Source organism: Phyllostomus discolor, chromosome 2, assembly GCF_004126475.2.
Source record: "Phyllostomus discolor isolate MPI-MPIP mPhyDis1 chromosome 2, mPhyDis1.pri.v3, whole genome shotgun sequence".
In the NCBI taxonomy this organism is placed as follows: Eukaryota; Metazoa; Chordata; class Mammalia; order Chiroptera; family Phyllostomidae; genus Phyllostomus; species Phyllostomus discolor.
Window position 1 is genome coordinate 138,316,331 of NC_040904.2, and position 21,396 is coordinate 138,337,726.

General features: G+C 36.2%; 1 protein-coding gene across 2 annotated transcripts in view; it reads right to left on the bottom strand.

Moving 5' to 3' along the window:
* The window catches only part of TMTC2 (transmembrane O-mannosyltransferase targeting cadherins 2), a 399,848-nt gene that overhangs the window by 142,786 nt on the left and 235,666 nt on the right, over nt 1–21,396 (bottom strand). For both annotated transcript variants that reach the window (XR_004901498.1, XM_028532039.2), the window contains exons 5-7: nt 7,439–7,524; nt 6,453–6,637; nt 5,300–5,378 (exon numbers count right to left, since the gene is read on the bottom strand). Coding sequence is in view for 1 of the 2 variants with exons in the window: in XM_028532039.2 (XP_028387840.1) it covers nt 5,300–5,378; nt 6,453–6,637; nt 7,439–7,524 (350 nt within the window). In the remaining variant the exon portion in view is untranslated. The remainder of the gene's footprint in view (nt 1–5,299; nt 5,379–6,452; nt 6,638–7,438; nt 7,525–21,396) is intronic.

A 21,396-nucleotide genomic window follows, 5' to 3' on the forward strand; every position in this document is an offset into this window, starting at 1 on the left:
TACAGCAATACAGTTTTCCATTGTATTTATAGGCATTTACTTATCAAGGAAAGGCACTACACTCTAGATCTACTGTGCAATTTCCTAGAAAGTTCTGTGAGAGCAGGAACCTCAGGACCATTTACATTTCATACCACCATCACCTTTGTACTGAGTGCGGGTATATATGACTTTGAAAAAATATTTGTCATGCAAAAATGATTCTAAACACAGTGATTATAGAATGCAGTGACAAAGCAGTAACTCTGGGTTCTCTCTTACTTCATGCAACACATCATGTCCCTTTGTTCTCAGGATTTATTACCAAGATGAAATGGCCTAAATTGCTTATATAATTAAACCCAACAATTACTTTGGGTTGAGAGAGCAGAGTAATTTTATTTTAAATAGTAAATAGGCTTAAAATGACATTTGGGATTAAAAGGGCTCTAGCTGATAAAAGTAATTAGAAGTTACAACCTAATTTAGTTTCACACAATCTTTTAGGATTATTCAAAAGCAATGTTTAAGTGGACATTTTAAGGAAAATAATTAGAGAGAAAGAACAGAAAAATTGAGGATGGATAGCAATTATCCTACAGTTAAAAAAATAATACCCTGTTTTTTTAGTGCATCTCTGATAAAACCACAATTTTGTGTTTTATTCCTTTTTGTTAAGATGCAGTTCTTGTTACATATATATGTAAAAATAAATCCATGAAACACATGTGTCACATTTTATATGTATTTACTTATTCATTTATTTCACTGGCTTTTAAATGAGTAAAGAAAAGTGACATTGATACAGTAAAAACATGTCAGTTTGGCAATACAGAAGGCCTAAATAGGAAGAGCACTTGAATTTAAGTTAGAAAGCTATACTTCAGGTTCTAATATAAACTGTGTAATCCCAAACATATTATTTTTATACTGCAAAATAAAAGAGGTTATGTTAGGAGGATTTTAAGATATGAGTCTTCCATTGCCAACATTCTATGATTCTGAAAATACACGTGTAATTTGAGAACAAAAGGCAAATTCAGATAGAGAATTTCTATATTGGTTGCAAGAATAAAAAATAATTCTAAATCTGGGGGAAAATGTGCCATGACAGGAAAAATAGAAGAAACTCAAACCTAAGTATGAAAATTTTAATTCAGAAGGAGTACCCTATTAATGAGATTAAGTTAATTGGGCACTAACTAAATGAGCTGTTTCTTTTTAGGTTAACATAGTGAGTGATCAAAGAATGATTTTGACTGTGACTGCTGAGGGACAAGGGAAAATGAACTTGGAGAGACAACACGGCAGTTCTAGTCAGGACAGAACTAAATGGAATCCCCGCTGCATCAGCGACTGCAGGGCCATCACTATGCAAAGCCCTACCCATAGAGAAATAATACTTACACTGGTAAATACAAAAGGAACTGAAAGAGAATACAGTCATTGACATTTGGAGCTTAAAGACGCACAGAAATGATGATTACAGTGGAAGGTAATCTTATGAAATGCTTCCTAGGTTGGACATTTGATCCAGTAACTTCACTTTCCTTATTCCAATCAGTCCTTAAACTGACTCTGCTATTACAGCCACCTAAAGGATGGGAAAACAGACTTCAATTCAGTAATTTGCCCAAAGTCACTCAGCTAATAAATACCAAAGTCATGAATTGGACCTGGGCTGACTTTACACTATACTCCATCTCCACTTAATCTAACCAATTCTCTTAAGAGAAAACTGAGGCCCACAGAAATAGTCACACAACTGACTAGGAGCAATTTTATGTTATTTTGTGATATGACCTCTAAATATTTCACATATTCTCATACCTTACTAATTGCAAACAACATCTAGGTGAAAGTTTCATTTTTATTCATATTTAGTAGCTGCTTTATAATATTCTTATTGTATGTTTATAATTCACATAATTTTGAATGAGATGGTATTTCTCAATTATTGTTATTCAATCATCTTGCTTTTATGAAATCAGATAATAAAGAGAATATATTTTAAATAGTTTTTTTAATTTACTTATGAACTGATAAAGTAAAAGTTAACAAGCTTAGAGTAAAATATAGAAAAAAATTTAAAGTGGGAAATAAATTGATCAAACTTTTTTTTATTAACACACAAATGGGAAAATATGATTGCTTATTTGGTGTTCAGGGTAAATCAACCACTGGCATGTAGAATAGAGTAATATAAGTTTTTCATAAAACGTCCAAGGAAAGGGAAAATGCACAGAACTATTTTTTTTAAAAAAAGAGCAACTGCAATGGATTGAGTTATTAAACTAACATTCATACATGATTGTGTATTTTCACACATATTCCTTTATTTGTCTTAACCTCCAAATAAAAGAAAAACAGGATAAAAATAATGTTTGTACATATACACACAAGTGCTTGGGGGCAGTGGTCATAGAGGGGAAAATGAATGAGCCATGAGAAAAATGAATACTTACAGGTTAAATCTAGCCAGACATTATAATCCATCACTGATCCCTGAAGGGCACTAATAATATGTAAATGTGAGAATTAGAAAACACATTCAAGGCTGTTGATAAACTTGATAGGATAATCAGCACATGCTGACAGACTAATGAAACTGATGAACTGATAAGGCAGCTTATCTCCTGGACCATTTTTTTTTCTGTCAAATGGAGGCTAATCAAAATGTATTAGGAGTTAAAAGCAAACACTCAGAGGATTTCAACCATTTGATTAGGAGGTGAATTCACTCTCCGAGAAAATTATAGTTTCATAAACAATTGAAACTACAAAACCTGGTCAGATAACAAATCTTCACATAAAATTAAACAGAACACAGCCACAATAAGTAGGGAATAAATCTGCAATTTTAAATAATATTGTGATTCTCCGCCTCGAAAACTGCTAGAGCACTTTTCAGGGTCTGGGCAAAGCGACCACCTCTTTCTATAATGGAAAATAAGACAAAAGACTAAACGATAACTCCAGGGACACACTTATCTTTCAGTGCCTGTGTGTGCTCAGCATCTGTGTAACCATGAGAGACAGATCCCAAGGTACCAGCTGAATTTTCAATCAAATTTATTTACATAAAATAATTGAATGAATTTTCTGAAATCACTAACTAGATTGAATGCAACATTTCCTATTAACAATAAAGATGCCAAATGCTGTCTGTTGCCAAGGATCTCAGGGTCCTTTCCTAGTTTAAAGAAAGACTTCTTATTTCATAATTGAGGGAAATGGGGAATAATGGCCTTCCCAAGTATTAGCGTAAAGAATAAAATTATAAACTGAAATCCTTGTGCCTCTTTAGATAAAGCTAGAGAAAATGATCCTTTTAGTATTCATTTCAACAGAAATAGCCATCCAGTATTAATGTAGTAAAGTTAACTCTTATAATCCTAAACACTCTAGGCACACATTTTATGGACATGCACATTTTGTCCGCGTAGTTATACTGGTACAATGCTGGAGAGTGTAAGGTGAGGTTTTAATTTATACGAGTTTAAGGGCAAAAGTACATTTAATGAAGGTGGAGTTTACCCTTTAGTAACTATAGCAAAGAGAAAAAGAAGCAGCAACTAAAAATACTCCAATGTCCTTTTTAATACAAGCATCAAATCATCCCACTGCTGCACTGACTACTGGGGGGAGCCTCCAAGGCATGCAGTGAATAGATTAACCTCTTGCAAATCATAATTTTTCTGTTTATTGAGCCACACCTCATTCTGTCTCTGAACTTTTTCTTAAATTTCTGCCATTTATAGAGAAAAACAAAAGTGAGTGTCCTTGCCAGGCATATATTCTACAGTTTGGGAGGTTTTAAGATTATCTGTGTGTATGTGTGGGCTCAAGCCATACAGCTAGTATCAGTTTTTTTAAATCATGGAATATAGAAATATAAAATAATATAGAGACTATGTTGTCTCATTTCTTTTACATGCATGAGGGAGGCCTAGAAATATTAAACTCCTAACCAAGTTTAGTAAAAAAAAGAATATCTGAGTTCGTAATTTGTGCTTTGGAGAAAAAAAAGTTTGATTTGAGGATGAAAGCAACCCCTTCTCTTCTCTCCCTTATCTGGAGACAGTGAAGTTAACGAATCAGCAGAGCAACTTAAACTTTAGGGACTCCTGGCAAGAGTCACACACTGAATAGGCAGTTTTCAGTTCTGTCCACCATCAAATAGCCGTGGTAACAGTTTACAGTCACAGATCAGCTGCAGGTGATAGGTGGATATTTTATGAGAAATTCTAGTTCTTGACTTCTTGTGCTTAGAAAAACCAATGCCCTAGCTTATACCCTTTCTAATAAAAAAATTAAGCGAATTGTCCAATGTAAAAAAAAGAATAATTATGGTTGCACATTTGCATTTTTCACAGTATTATTTTCACTCACAATTACCAAATCTGAAAAGCCTATTGAGATCCAAGCCCTGATCAATGAAAATCATACATATTGACTCAGTTATTCCCATCTTTTATGGTGTCAAAAATCATTCATCTCACATATAACTTGTGTATAAAAATGACATTATACTATACATCCATCTCTATAATAAGCTATTTTCTGCTTAATATACACTAAAAGTTTTTAAATAAATTTTGCATTATTTTAAACAGCTGTATATATTTCATTCCATGGATGTACCTATTTAACCAATTTTTATCCCCGCCCCAAAAGGAATAAAGACATTTTCAGAAAAAGAAAAAAATCATTCATCTCTACATCATAGCATGGTTAGCAGGGGTGTCCAACCTACTGGCATCTCTGGGCTGCACTGGAAGGAGAAGAGCTGTTTTGGGCCACACATTAAATACTGCAATACATAATCACAAAAAAACCTCATAATGTTTTAAGTAAATTTACAACTTTGTGTTGGGCCACGTTCACAGCCATCCTGGGCTGCATGTGGTCTACAGGCCGCAGGTGGGACACCCCTGTCAGAAGATCTTCTGATTAAGAAAATTATGTGATTAAAATGATCATGAATTTGATAAATTCACTAAAATCTGTGCACTTCATTCATCTTTTACAACCTCTGAAGTCGAGCTCATACTGAATACCCAGAAGGCTGTGGGAGCACCTTGCAGCAACTCTGGGATCTAGATGCCCTGTGGAGAATCACTATGACAATGCACGTATTTGTTCTTGACAGGACAAGTGTGCTTGGTAAAAACGTGACTATGACACCCAACTGGGAACAAGGATTTTTGGGGGGAGGACAAATGAGGTAACTAATTAAAATTCCATTTCACAGAATCACAGGTTTTAATTTTTCCACAGGTCCCTGAAATATCCATTGAAATATTAATGTCTCACTTACCCATCATGTTGTACAAGCTCTGTGGGGGAAACTGCCTTGGCATTTTCTGAATTGCTTCCTTATATACATTAAGGGCTTCCTAATTTAGGAAACAAACAAAAATAATATATGAAACACAAGAATATTCACCAAAAATAAAACAATAACATCCTTCCAAAATTAAAAACTTCCATTGCTATTTCCAAATGGTTCATGGGAGGAGAAAAATTAAGGTGTCTTTTGGTATTGTACTGCCTCAATTACATGAATAAAAGTAGTCAACCCATTCAGTGAAGAAGGCCAGATAAAAATTTAGTTTAACAAGTAGGTGAATGTCACTAAGCTCTTTTATTTTAATATAAAATTTTAGTTCATATAGATTATTCCATTAAAACACTAGAAAATGTCTATTTGGAAGTCACCTGTAGTCATCTAAAATCTGTAGTTACTTTAAGTCTGGCCACCAAGTAGGATCTAAATAAAATATCAAATAATGTACCTAGATACTGAGACACCCTGAGATTATGAAATGCAATTATTTTTAAAGGTGTATCTATATCTCTGTATTGCATTATTGGTATAACCTCAAAGAGCACGCAGGGGTGTGGTCCGCGTGAGAGGAGGAGGGGCACTGAAGGGGAGGGAAGAGGCCCGGTGGAGGTGCTTTCTGTGGGGGAGAAAGGCAGGGCAAGATGGCTCCGCCTGCCACTGTGAGTACAAGGTCCTGCCTCCATCACTCTTCTCCTCTCCCAATTAAAAAAAATCAATTTTCATTTAATTACTATTTTAAAAGAACCAAAAGAAATGGGTGGGATTTACAGCATGTTGATACTCAGAATACAATGTATTTTTAACATTAAACACTGGGTATAAGGTAACAATAGCAATGTATCTTAGATCATAAAATCTGAGATAAGCAAATAAGCTTGTGAAACGATGGTTCTTCTTCCCCTTTCCTGCTCTGAGAAATTCACAGTAGAGAAATCTCTTAAGATTCTTTAGCAGAGTTTCCACCCCCCCTCAAAATGAATTTCACTGTGAAACTCTTTAAAAAAAGACACACATTAACTTCTTAAATGATCACAGTGCCCCCATGATGAGAACATAGGCAGGAAACACTGAGACTGGATGAGAACGAGGGGGAAGGAAAAGGGGACAGGGGTTTTAGTCTGACCTCATAGCGACCCTGTTCATGGTAGAGCTTTCCTAGGTTGTACAGACAGCTGGTAACCGAGCTCTTATGGGCGTGAGGGTCCTTTAGGTTTTCATCAGGGATCTCAGAACACTTTAGGAATGTGCGTCGGGCTTCTTCTGTCTTTCCTTGGTTCATTAGAATAATGCCAGTGTTTAAATAAGCAGCTGGTGGGGGGGAGTATAGAAATATAAATGTGAGAAGATGATGTGCACTGTGGATACAATAAGTTATCTTTACTTCAATTAACTTTTTATGGATTATTTCCGATTTTAAGAAAAACAAAGAAAAAATACTTAAGGAACAAACAAATGTACATGGGAACAATTAATATAGTAAGAAGTGCAGGTAGCATTGGAAAATATATGGAATAGTCTCTGTCCTCAAAAAGTTCAATGTATTTTGATGCCCAGACCAATGTGACTCAGTTGGTTGGGCATCATTCCTGCAAAGGGAAAGGTCACCAGTTCAATTCCTGGTGAGGGCACATGCCTGGGTTGTGGATTCAGTGCCTGGTCCAGGCACATATGAGAGGCAACCAATCGATGTTTCTCTCTCTCTCTCTCTCTTTCTCCCCTCCTTCCCCTCTCTCTAAAAATAAATGAAAATTAACAATCCTTCTTTTTAGATTTTTATTTTGTTGTTCAAGTATAGTTGTCTCCATTTTCCTGCCACCACTTTTCCTTGCCCCATCCACCCCCACAAAACTCTTTAAAAACTTCAAAATATTTTGAGCTTAAAATCTAGATGAATAAAAGTTGTACTTAATATATCAAAAATGATAAGCTGATATCAAAATATGAATAAATTGAGAGAGAAGATTTTAGAAGCTTACAATTTGATTGGCAACTATTTAAAAAGAGGAGTACCATATTTTTTTCTCTGTGAGGTTGTAAGTCACCAAGATAATTTTCATGCATAAAGAAGCAAAGAAGTATTTAAAAAGAAAAAATTTGACTATTACTTACAAGCCAGTGTAGGCCTGCTTCCGATCGCCAATTTATAATAATGTAATGCTTCTGCAAACCTGCTGCTCTCCTGCAGAAGTAACCCCCTGCATGAAGAAAATAGAAATTTGGAGATATGGCTGTATTACTACACATAAAACCACACATTTTAATTTAATATTTCAAAAATGAAAACGGTTAAGGGGCCGTAAAAATGCTGGACTGATACTATAAAAACAAATCCTAAATAAAAGGAAATTATTCCTCAGGAAAGAAAATATTGGAGAGGTATCAGTTGCATTTATGGTGCATAAGAAAGTATTAAGAAGTACTTTTCAAAGCCCTGTACCCTCACTGCACTTTCCCCTTTCCAGCAGTCTTTTCTCTCCCACTGGAATTACAAACTACCTGGATTTCTCTTGCAGCATGCACATTTTTTTCACTTCGGAAAGGAAACTTTTCTAAGTTAAATATATACATATATCTATATATATAAGTATATATATACATATATAAGTACAGAGAGAGAGAGAGAGAGAGAGAGAGAGAAAGAGAGAGAGAGATGGTACCTCTCCCACCGGAAAGGCAAGGATAATCTAGGTCAATAGAACAGAGTCAGAATTTAATCTGATGCCATAAAGACACAAAGGAAAAGACTGAAGACTATGTACACTGATGTTTCCTTGTTTGGATTTGGTCAAATAAGCTTAAATTCCACAACACTGGGCACATTTCAGACCACTACACACCCTCAGACTCCATGCCCCTCCCCCCAGAAGGCTCTTAGGCAGCCTCATGGATTATCCCAGCCATTCCAGACCCTGTCCTCATGACCTATTTGAGAATTAATTATAATCCTATCTATGAAAATACAGTGTTAGGGAACTGGACTAAGTTCAAAAGGCTCTCACTGAGGGCTTTTTAGACTGCCCCTATTCTCTTGTAATCAGCAAGTATCTTACAGACATTTGGCACCTCCTTGGGCCCTGAGTACTGCTGTTATCATCCTCAAATTGCAGATTCTACATGCCAGCGGCTGAAGCCTTTGAAAGGCTGGTGAAATGGAGCTTTGAGAAATGAGAAGGTTACTGATAAAAGCTTATCATTTTGCAGAACATTATTAAATGCTCAGTTTATTATTTAATGGGCACCATTAAAAACATCTAAAGGAAATAATTTTGAAATTAAAGGTTGCTTACTCTTGTCATTAGTGAATTAACTTCCTTATTTCTAATACTATTTGTTAAAAAGTAATTTGAATAGATCAAACCATTCCAAAATACCTGATCACTTACGTCTATACATAAATGTACATTTTTATTAAAAATTTTGAGCAACAATTAATGTGATCATGATATTCATATGTTTTTCTGTTAACTATACTTTTCAGCTGCTAGGAACAAAGAACAATGTTTTCTGCAGAACTCAAGAGTTTGTGAAAATGTTCAATTGCCTTTAAAAGCAAGTAAAATTGATAAAGAAAAAGAACACTCACATGCATTCAAAAAAGAAAATAATATCCTTTATCAATAATTTTATTGACAAAATGCTCTCCAGTTATTAAGCTCATATACATTAGCTCATTGTAAAAACTTGTCTGCAAACTTAGTTGTCTGCATCATTTTCCTTTGAGATTCAGATAAAGAGGCGCTTTTCCTTTGATACAAGGCTAATGACCCCAGAGGAAAGCCACCAACCAGATATTTAATCTGTTCATTCTACCATTTTCAGGAATGAAAAATCCTTCCATGAGCCTCTCTTTAGGCAGCACCTTCCATCTCTTTCCCCATTACAGCTTTCTTTCCCATCAGACCACAGACGTGTCCTTGTGCCTGTTTGCCTAAAGGGGGGAAAACTCTACAACCTTGACTCAGTCCTGCATCTGCCTCCGACTACTGCTTGTTACTGTTCTTTCCATTAAAGTCAGAGTTCCTTTGAGGATGCCTACAACGTACCTGTCCAATGACTAAAACTCCATTTACCCCTAACCACTTTGGGCTCTTTTCCAGAATTCTAAGAATGTCATAATGAAATTTCTACTAATTATCAGACCTTAAAAATAGTATATGTGAACCACCCATTCAACTGTAGTGCCTGTAACTACTGAATTTATCTTCCTTCCTGAAACTCAGTATTTTCTTGGCTTCCAGAAAATCAGTCTCCCCTAGTTCTCTTTTTCCCTGGGACAGAAAATGGAGAAAGTGTCTCTTTATTCACTTATTCCTTTAAAAGAAGTTGATGTTTCACAAGACTTTGTCTTTTCCCCCTTTCTGGATAAATATTGACTTTGCATGACATCACACATACATGTAGCTCATCTGCTGACTGTTCTCCCTTCAGACTTGCAGATCTATTTTATACAGTTTACTGAGCCATGTCAACTTAGTTGCTCAGTGGAATTTTAAAATCAATACATTCAAATATTAAAAACAGTAACTCCCACTGAAAACTAGACAATAAAATAAAGAAAGAAGAAAAAAATCTCCTCAATAGTCAGCACCATCATTGACTCCAGTTGTTAAAATCAGAAACCTGGTTATCACTCTTGACTTTCCATCTGTCCTCACCACCCTTCCATGTTTCAGTATCCAAAGCCTACCGAGTCTCATTTTCTAAGATTCTTCATTCTGCCCCTCAAGGTTCATCTTTACGGCTGTCTGAGCTCTTTTTATCTTTCCTGTCACCTAAATAACTGCAATTGCCCACTAATTAGTCTCCACATAATTACATTCCTAAAGGGCAAATATGCAGTTAGGCTACACAGAAAGAGCAGGGGGAGATGAGCACATGTCTTTGACAAGGTGCCTAAAGCCCATAAACCTTGAAAGCTGATGTATGTGTTCAGCCTCATGGGCTTCCCAATACTGACGTATGATATTCCTGTCATTTTCCTTATTAATAAAATACACAAAGAAGTAGGATCGAGGGTGGCAGGTGGGAATGGCCAGTATTGGGGGGAGTTGTAGGGGGGAAATGGAGACAACTGTACTTGAACAACAATAAAAAAAATAAAATAAACAAATAAAGAAAAATAAAATATACAAAGAAGAGAAAGAAGTAATTGGAATGACAGCCAGGCCTAGACAATCCTGTCTGGACTCCTTATTTTTTAGAGGAATTTAGTCACCTGGAGATATGCAGCAGGCAAGGCTCCAGAATTATACACTGTAGTTCTGTAAATTTAGGGTATCATCCTCTGCATCACATGAAAAAAGTTAGTAAAGACATAGTCTAACCAACTGAGATGGCTTTGTGAAGGATTTCTAATGGCCAAGGATTTAACTAAGCATCACAACTATTCCCTAGGAATCATGCTGCAAATGTGAACAAGACAGAGATGCACGTGCCTATGATGCCCAATCTACAGGTGGAGACGAGATTAAAAAAATGGTATGGAGAATCACTGTGATAGAGGACAGAGGGCTAAACTACTCCAGCTCACGAATGGACAAAGGTTCAGAGTCAAAGTGACACTAGCAAAGGCTTGAAACACAAGCAGCAGTTGGCCAGCAATAAAAAGTAGTACCTTCAGCCCCATGTTACAGAGGAAGTGAGAGAGGTCCACAGAGAATTTACCAACTAACCCTAGATTTCATGGTTCATAAGAAGGCAAGGTGAGGATTGAAACAAGTTCTCTGATACCAAATGTCATGCTCATTCTAGAAGAAAAAATGAAATTTTACATACATGCATAGTAGGCTATGTTTGCTTTTACTCTAAAAGTCTTCAGATTTTTTGTAACACTAACTTGCACTGATGCTGTGGTAAGGAATCAACCAAGCTTCTGTTACTGCCCTTTCCTACCCTTACAGAACCCCTTCTTTATTTTACTGAAACTATGGGAGAGGGACAGAAACATTTCACATAATAGTTATGGTGGTAGTAATAATAACAATAGCTAAACTTATCATTTACAATGCATCCTGCACTTTATATAAGTTAACTTATTTATTACTCAACAATAATCTTCTGAGGTAGGTTATTCTTACTGGCCCCATTTTACGGATGATGAACCTTGGGCAAGAAAAAGTTTAGCCACATACCAAAGGTCACACACCTAGTAAGAAGTGTGCCATAATTCAAGCTCGGCAGTCTCATTAGTATATGTAGGATCTGTAATTTTATAGATCACTCATACCAAATGACCGTTTTAAGTTGATGACACAGATTGTTTACATGCTGATCATGTTGGTATAATCTTCTGGTTTCTATGTCTACAGCATTAAAAATAAGGGCACATTTTAAAAACTACCCAGCAAGAATCTAATGGGAAATAATTTTATTCACATCATGTAAAGTTGCTTTATTACAAGAAATAAGGTTCTCATGTCCCTGTCAGTCACATACATGAACTATGTAAAGAATAAAGAATATATAAAAGCAAACTACAGGGATGAAGTAATTTTCCATATAATTCTAATCTATCATCATTTCTGTTTTCATAAAAAAAATACAGTTTTCTGAAAAAGTATGGCCTTCCCCACCACTGTCAGCACACCTGAACAAACTGTCAGCATCTCTAGGATAAGACTGCCTTCTACATAGCACTGTTAAACCATATGCATTTTCAAGTGAGGCTACCTTTGCCATAGGTTCTAAGAAACATCTTTAAAAATGGTCAAAATCTGAGATATGCAAAAGGTATTAATAAAGAATATCCGCAGATGAAAAGTATATTTTTCAAGAGTCTGCACTGCGGTAAGTAAGCATTTGGGCAGAACACAGGTGCAATGGGGTGTGGTTTACACAGAGTGATGCACCCTGAAAACTACGGAACCGCTAAAAGATAGTGCTTGGTTTCTTTTTTGATTTCACCAATGCATAACATGTGGCAGCACTACAACATGTTAAACACTGAGACTGCAATCACCGAACAATGAATAAGTATTCTTTTGAATAAACTGCCTCACAGTGAAGACAGTAAAAAATCACATTACAATGTAAATAAAGCATAAAGTGTTTTGAGAATACACAAAGGGTACACTTTCCCTAGGTGAAAGTGCAGTGGAGTTCACAGAGAAGTAAAGAATGCAGGAGTGGAGTTCCAGACAGATCAAGCTATGTGCATGAAAACTCAAAGTTACAGAGAATAACAGTTTCATCTACCAGTAGCAATAGCAGCAGGTTTCATTGAAAATAAATGGCCATCTACCCAGGAAGCATTTGGAAACAAAAGCTAAGACAACTTAAAATTAAGATTATATTATTGAGAATACTTCAGTAATAAATAGTTTGGCTATTTCCTGGGCAAAAATACTTAGTAATCAAAATAAATCAGATAACATTGTTCACAGGTGATGGCTCACAAAATAACTTACAATCTTTAAGGTCCAATTACCAACAAAATACCATCTTTATCTTAAATGAGATTTTTATTCTGAATTTTGTTTGTTTTATTATCTTTTAATACATGTAGGTACTTTAAAAGTGAGATTTTTTCCTCAGAGATAGAATATTATAAATTTTAGATGTTTAATATTTTTACATGTGAAATTAATTAGCATTTGGTTTGCAGACATATTTGAACTTCCCATTAATTCAAATTTCCTAATCCAGTTGGCTAATTTTGCTAATGACTCTAATAATGAGATTTTATATAATTTTACTGTAAAGTGGCATTACAGTTATATTTTCTCTGTTTTCTCAAGATCCATGCTTAGTGTTAGGCTATGTTTATAACAGGACAACTGAAAAAATAAATTTTTAATTTCTATTATGGAATGGAATAATTAATAGCATCTTACAACCATAATACACAAGTGCCCCCAAATCTTGCTTGATAAATGATACAACAGGCAAACATTTCAAGTGACTCTACCTGCAGCAAATGGAATCAAACTCATAGTCCTTTTTAAAAACTGGCACTGTAAAATAAGTTACTAATACTTGAATCAAATGCAGTAATTCCAAAGGTTAGAGTAATACAACAGCTTAGGAATTAAATACCTAATATGCACTCACCCCTGAACACATAGGAAGAACCATTATCAATCAGGTACTGGGCTTGGTCATGTGACTAAACTCTGTCCAATTAGATGAAAGGACAGTGGTCTGTGCATCTCTAAGGTGAGTAAGTCCTCACAAGGTATGTAAGTCCCATTCTGACGATGGAGGAGAGCAAACTAAAAGGAGCCCAGGAAACTGAGCCCTTCGTGACACTCCCACAGCCCTGGGCTGGCTACCTTAGCACTTCTTTCTGTCAGACAGAAAATGTCATTATACCTAGTTTAATCCAGTGACTTTCAACCTTTTTCATCTCATGGAACACATAAACTAATTGCTAAAATTCTGTGACACCAAAAATGTTTTTGCCAATCTGCCAAAATAGTAGGTATAATTTTAATTCATTCACATCAGGCCACTGATGTGTTCTGCTGTCATTTTTTTATTTGACAATCTAAGGGAAAAGAGGTCAGTGCTGCTGACAAAACAGTCAGGTATTGCATTTCTTAAAAATTCTTATGGCACAGTGGTAGAAAAATCACTAGTTTAAGCTAATATTATTTTGGGTTTCTTCTCATCTGCAAACCAACCTCTTCCCAATTGATAATACGTAACAGGTATTGTCTCGTTTTAACTTTATAAGGTCATAAAATAAGGAACGAAGTATGGCTTTCACAGAGAATTTTAAGGAAAACTTCTTTTAATTATATTTGAATGACTACAAAGCATGAGTTGTCTGGTTTTCAGTGATAAGCAGAGTAGGCAATTGCCAAGTATAAAAGTTGCAATTAAAATATTTAATTAAAATTATATAATTTAAGAGTGTAATGGGTGGATGAAATTGGGACTCTAAAATTAAGCTTGTAGACATCAGAGTGGTCAGAGTTTTCACTTTGCTCAAAAGAGCAATGACATTAGTAGTGTTTTTATATTCAAAAAGAAAAAAAAAACAATTAATCATCTCAATCCCCGAATAAACAGAAAGAGGGAAACTCACAGGAATTACCAAGCAAAATAGAACTAGGATTGTCATCTCAGAAAAAAAGATTCAGGGAGGTAAAAGTGATTGAATTTGAGCCCCAAAGGAGATGCCAGTGACAAAATTATACATATTTTCTGATCTTACCCAGCATTCCTGTGACTTTCTGGTCACCCTAGGACAACACACTTTGTATTTGAGGGCCAAGCAAAAGATTTTTTTTACTCACACTTCCCCCCTCAAATTATCTGCTTAACTTTCTTTCTCTCCCTTTCTTTTAAAATGAAACTATTTCAATTTAGTAGGTAAAATGATACTTTTACAAAGATGGCTTTGGGTAGGAGAGCACAAACAGAGGAAGCGAATGTAAATAGTTACTTTTTTTACTTAAACCACATAACCTGAACTTATTAGAATAATACATGTGCAACAAAAAGCATAATTTAATTGGATACTTACTTTAAACTACTGCTAAGTCATTACACATGATTATTATATACAATAGGTACTGTGAGCAACATAAAAAGCTGTCCCTTCTTGAAAAGGTTAAATTGCACTGGGAAAGGTAGTAAGCAAGTACTTTTCCCACTCTGTACTTTTTTTGCATGAAGAATGGAAATGGAGATGGAGAAGAAGACAATAACCGTGTGGTTATTGTGTGTGAACTAATTTCTAACGTCACATAACTGCCAAGCAGGTTTCAAGAAATACAGTTCAGCCTCCTCTTTGGTAGCACCGTTTTGACACACACCTGTAGACTTTGACAACTAAATAAAGTAGAATGACCACTATTTCATAAAGAGAATTTGTTTATTCTAACCTGTCAAATATGGAACAGTAGGCATCTGATCAAAGTGATTGAAAAAAATACTTTACACATTACCAAAAGCTCTATCAACTTATCAATACTAGGAGAAAATGAACAACTTGTAGCTTTTTTTTAATTTTAAAATTAGTTTTTGCTTGTGTCTAATGAAAAAAATATATTCTCACTGTAACACCATGTCTTCAAAATATGTGAGGTCTCAAATCGAGCATTAGTTATAAAGGTACTTCTCCTGAGTTAGAACTTGACATCTAAATAAACTGTTTTATCATATATATATATATTTTCTGTGACAGCTCCAGAAAAAGATGCTTTATGATTACTATCTTATGTAATTCTGATCATAAACCCATAAGAGTATAATCCCAATTTTACAAATAAGGAGATTTTTGATTCCCAAAAATCAGAATGGTTATTCAACAAATCTATGTCACATTAATTATTGTTGGATCTGGAATTCACAGAACTACACTGTATGTTAATATATGCATAATTCACTTTATACCTGTCTTATGAATATATAATTAAGGCTACATTTTCCTCTACATGTCATAAAATAATAGCAGGTATGAATACACTTTCCTAGTTAAAAACAGTAATTAACAGGAAGAAAGACACTTACTACCAGATGCCTTCATGATAGTGTTTTCCATATTATTTCTTTTCATTCTGATAATTAACAATATAAAATATTATTACATTTTACTTTGGAGATATTAAAACATTCAGGAGAGAGGTTACACAACTCACCCTTGATAATATAGCTGACAAGTCTTAAGATGGGACTCTTACTCAAGAGTGCCAGGCTTCCAATCACACTGTCTTCTTGTTACCCCCCACTGGCCCCTGTTTTTAGTTAAAGTATTAATAACTGCCTTCTCTCTGGTTCATATCCACAGTGCTTCTTCATTGTCTATATCAACAAATTTCTCTCTTTCCTTCTTTATACATATCCATCCCAATAAACATCTTGCATTTGCTTCAAACTTAAAGTATAGCCTCTAATGCCAACCAACTTTACCAAGAAATACAGAATAACCAATATGCTTGTGTGATTGCTAGTTTTACATGTCAACTACACATAAGTTGACCAGAGATATCTGGTTAAATGTTATTTCTGAATGTGCCTGTGAGAATGTTTCTGGAAGAGATTAGCATTTTATTCAGTTGACTGAGTAAAGCACATTACCTTCCCCAATGTGGGTGGTCATCATCCAATCTGAAGAGGACCTGAATAGGTCAAAAGGGGGGTGGGGCAGGAGAATTAGCTTTCTTTCTCCCCCTGAGCTGGGGGACACTGGTCTTCTTCTGTGAGACCTCCTGGTTCTCAGACTTCCAGGCTCAGACTGGAATTTATACCAGTCTCTCTGTCCTTCCAACTTTTACCACCAGCCTTCCTGAGTCTTTAGCTTGCAGGGGCAGACTGTGGGACTTCTCAGTCTTCATAATTATATGAGTGAGCTGACGTGTGTGTGTATGGATATGTGTGTATATAATATAAAAAATATATAATATATTATGTAATACATGAAGTATGTGTATTACATACTTCATACATGTGTATGGATATGTGTGCATATAAAAATATATCCATATATGCACACATATCCATATATATACACATGTATGAAGTATACACATGTATAAATAGTATATATAGGTATATATACCTATATATACACACACACTTCATTAATTTGTCTAGGGATCTCTGCCTAATACAACTTGCAAAGGGGTTTCCTTGAGTCACTCTTGTATTCCAGACCCACTCCTCTTTATGAAAACGCTCACTAGTGAGTGAGTATATTCCCACAAAGGTGTAGCCAATGAATAATTAGAAATGGAATAAAATTAACCACCAACCAACTCTTCTGTTTTTCTTATTATATATCAAGTGCCTAGGCACTTTATTTAATCTGTGCTGCAACAGTAGGAAATACCATAACCCAATTTGCAGATGAGGAATAAGAGTTAAGCAATGTGAACAAAGCCTGTCATAGGAACAAAACATGGAAGGCTTGAATCCAAGTCTTGTAAATCTTCTAATACCCAAGCCCATGCTCTTAAGTATTTGCCTTTGTGGTATAAAGGTACCAAAGTTAAAATATTTTAAAGAGGAACTTTTCCCTCTTCCTCCCTCCCTCCCCATGAAAACAGATACTATGCTGATCTGCCTATATAAATTTTCTAGGATTGCGGTCAAATCTCTTTCAAATATTTACCTCATCATGTAAGATAATAGTATGATTTAAAACAAATATAATTAAGAACTGAAAAGCACCTAACAAAAATTAAAGGCATTAACCACCAATAATTAAAATTTAAACCTATTGATATTTGCTCATTCTTTGCTGTTTACAGGAACTATCCAAAGTGGATGACAAATTATTATGTAATTTCTTGAAGCAGAAACACCAGTTGGATGGTGTGCAATCACTGAGGAGGATCCCCTAAGCTGAGATACAGGCAGGGGCCAAAGCCTGACCTAATCAGTGAATGCCAATGAAACCAGACTGTTGCCCTGGCTGATGTGGCTCAGTGGACCGAATGCTGCCCTGCAAGCCAAAAGGTTGCTGGTTTGATTCCTATTCAGGGCACATGCCTGGGATGAGGGCCAGGTCCCCAGTAAGGAGGTGTGCAAGAGGCAGCCACACATTGACGTTGCTCTCCCTCTCTTTCTCCCTCCCTTCTCCTCTCTAAAAATAAATAAATTGAAAAATAAGTCTTTAAAAAATAAGGCTGTTGATTTGTTCATTCATTCATTCAAAATATATTTTGAAAGTGTCATTATAGAGATTTACTAACAAGCATAAAAATGAGAAAATCTAAAAAGTAACAAAGCAGTAACAAAGCTGTATACAGGGACCATCATATAGTATGTACTGTGGAAATCCACAGTAAGAAAACCTCCCTTAGACCCATTTGTTCAGGCAGTGTGGGGGTGGGGGGAGCGGAGGCAGGAAGAGAACATTTGTGAATTCCACAGGAATCAACACACTCAAGAAAATATTACAAAGAAAAAAAGCTTCAGGGCCTGATTCCATCATAGATATGGTTATAATTTGGGTTAGAGATGTTCCCATGGGCACACAGTGATTTAGTGCAATGTACTCACTTTAAACACAAATGTTGAACAAAGTGGGTGTTTTCTTTGTCCCTTAGCAGCAGTGCTCGAACAAAAGTCTGCTGTTGAAGCAATAAATTATGAAAGGGGAAAGGTATCATATATCTCACAGACCAGCAGGAATAGGTGTTAGGTCATACAAGCAGTTTCTAACTTAAGGACAAGCAAGATGAGTTCCAAAAATGAAACTCTGAGTCTCTCTTTTTTTCATGGAATAAATTTTGCAACCTAGAAACAATTCACTCATAGGCTTATCTTAAAGTAGTTCTAGAACAAAAGGAAACACCATTTATAAGAATGTTCCTAAAACTGCCTTTGCAGGTTTAATTTTGGTGCTTGGAAGGATTGTCCATCCGTCCACCCAACACAGGGGTCAAAGAGAGCAAGGATCCATTCATAAGTAGTAATCACTTACTGGTACTAGCTTTGCAGGGGCAGGGGACCAGGTGGCAAACTGGTGCCTGAGGCCGAAGAGAGGAAAACAGAGCAGGAGGGAACGGAAAGTCATGTATGCAATCATGGAAGGTTGGTGTTAGAGGTGCCAAATGAAGAGAAAATTGGTGAATATTTTCAGGAACACTTGGTTTTATTCTCTTTTCCACTCACTCCACCCTTTTGTTTTATAAAGGTACTGGCTTGGCCCCAGAGCAAATTTTTAGCCCTGAATGCTTCTCTTTACTGCCTTTTTTAAAAAGAACTGGGCCTGGAAATTGGCAAACTTGCTTGTCTTTCCTCCCTATCAGTTGTTGCTTTTGCTTCAAGCCGCATTCTCTTTTCCAACCCTGAGTCTCAGAAGAATGAGTACAGAGTTCTCATCCACGGTGCACACCATAGCTATATCTGAGCTTTGAGAATCAGAGATTTTTACAAAGATTTTTACTTCGAACAGTCAAAGATGCAGGGGACACACACACAACCATTAAAACAAAACAAAACAGTCATTCACATATTACAATTGGTGTTAAAACCTGGTCTGCCTTTAGGTTTCAGGATGCCTCAGAGTACTCCCCTAACCTGAAATTTCTGCTCATGAAAGAGCCAGCCTGTTATTTTTGGAGACTGCTGATAAGATGCCTCATACTAACCACAATAGATCAAGTTCTCCTTCTTTGAAGACTGGGGAGAAATTTCCTCACATTGTTCTCCTTATTATCACAACAGCAAGATGGGATTATTATTCCTCTCTCTTGCCTTTCATCCAACTCCCATCTAGTCTTCTCCAACAAGGGACCATGGGAGTGAAACAAACATGGGGGTACTATAATTAAAAACAGAGAAAGCATAAAGCAAAAAGAGCATCCTTAGGCACTCTTGGATTCTGCAGAGGTAAACAGGGAAAGAAGAAACAGAAAGTGGAAATGAAACTTTCTAAAACCATCTATGATGCACACTTCATGCATGAGGAGTTAAGAAGAATGTATGTACCTAAATTAGGGGTAGCATACATAAATAGGCAAGGCTTGTTTGGGAAAATTCCAGGCATTATTAATATAAATAGGATGATTTGTACAACATCGATGTAATCCAGGAGCCAAGGACAGTGGACTGGAATGCACATGTGTGAGCAATGACAACTTCACTGTACTAGTCAGCAGGGGAGGTAGATGCCATTGAGTGAGCATGTGTACTGTGTGGTCATTGCATTGAAAATGACTGAGTGGGTAGAGCAACAAACCCACATCAAGTTTTGTATTCAGCTTGAACATTTCTCTGCAGAAACCATTCAGATGATTCAGAAGGCTTTTGAGGACATTACAATGAATGCAGTACAAATAGAGGTGTGGCACAAATGCTTCTTCAAAAATGGCTGAAAAGATCCACATTCTGGAAGGCCTGTAACATACAGAAAACCTGTATGGGCTGCAATCAACTGAGATCAGTGAATGACTGAGAACTAGAAGCTGATCTGGGGATTCCAAAAACTTCTGTGTCTGAGATCTTGACACAGGATCTTTGCATGAAACCTGTCATAGAAAAATTTGTTTTGTGGCTTCTGCTACCAGAACAGAAGGAACATCGTGCAGCAGTTGCTAGTCACTTGATTCAACCACTACCAATGCAACAGATTTCCTCAAGAAGGTCATAACCAGAGATGAATCCATGGAGCTATGGCTATGATCTGAAAACAAAGACCCAGTTGTCCCAATGGAAGTCTCCTGATTCTCCATGCCCGAAAAAGGCACAGCGAAGTCACAAGATCATGACCATGCTAACTGTGGAAGTTGGAAAGGTATCCCATCATGAGTATGCCCCTTCAGGCCAAACAATTAATAAGGAATACTACCTCAATGTTCTTCGCTGGTTGAGAGATGCAATATAAGGAAAGTGGCCACAACTATAGGCAACTAGTGATTGGTGCATCATGACAATGAGCATCATGACAGTGAGCCTGCTCATGCATCATGTCTCATGCAGAGTTTTTTAAAAATATATTTCATTGGTTTTGCTATTGCAGTTGTTTCCATTTTTCCCCCTTTGCCCCATTCCGCCCAGTACCCCCAATCCCTCCAGCAATCACCTCCCTTAGTTCATGTCCATGGGTCATGCATGTAAGTTCTTTGGCTTCTCCATTTCTTATACTATTCTAAACCTCTCCATCTATTTTGTACATACCAATTTGTACTTCTTAATTTCTGCACCTTTTCCCCCATTTCCCCCTTCCCCCACCCAGCCAATAACCTTCAAAAAGATCTCTATTTCTATGATTCTGTTCCTGTTCTACTTGCTTGCTTTGTTTTTTAGATTCAGTTGTAGACAGCTGTGAATTTATTACCACTTTAATGTTCATAGTCTTGAATTTCTTTTTCTTATATAAGTCCCTTTAACATTTCATATAATAAGGGCTTGGTGAGGATGAACTCCTTTAGTTTTAACTTTTCTGGAAAGCACTTTATCTGTCCTTCCATTCTAAATGACAAGTTTGCTGGATCGAGTAATGTAGGTTGTAGGTCCTTGCTTTTCATCACTTTGAATACTTCTTGCCAGTCCCTTCTTGCCTGCAAAGTTTCTTTTGAGAAATCAGCCAACAGTCTCATGGGAACTCCTTTGTAGGTAACTCTCTACCTTTCTCTTGCTGCTTTTAAGACTCTCTCTTCATCTTTAACCTT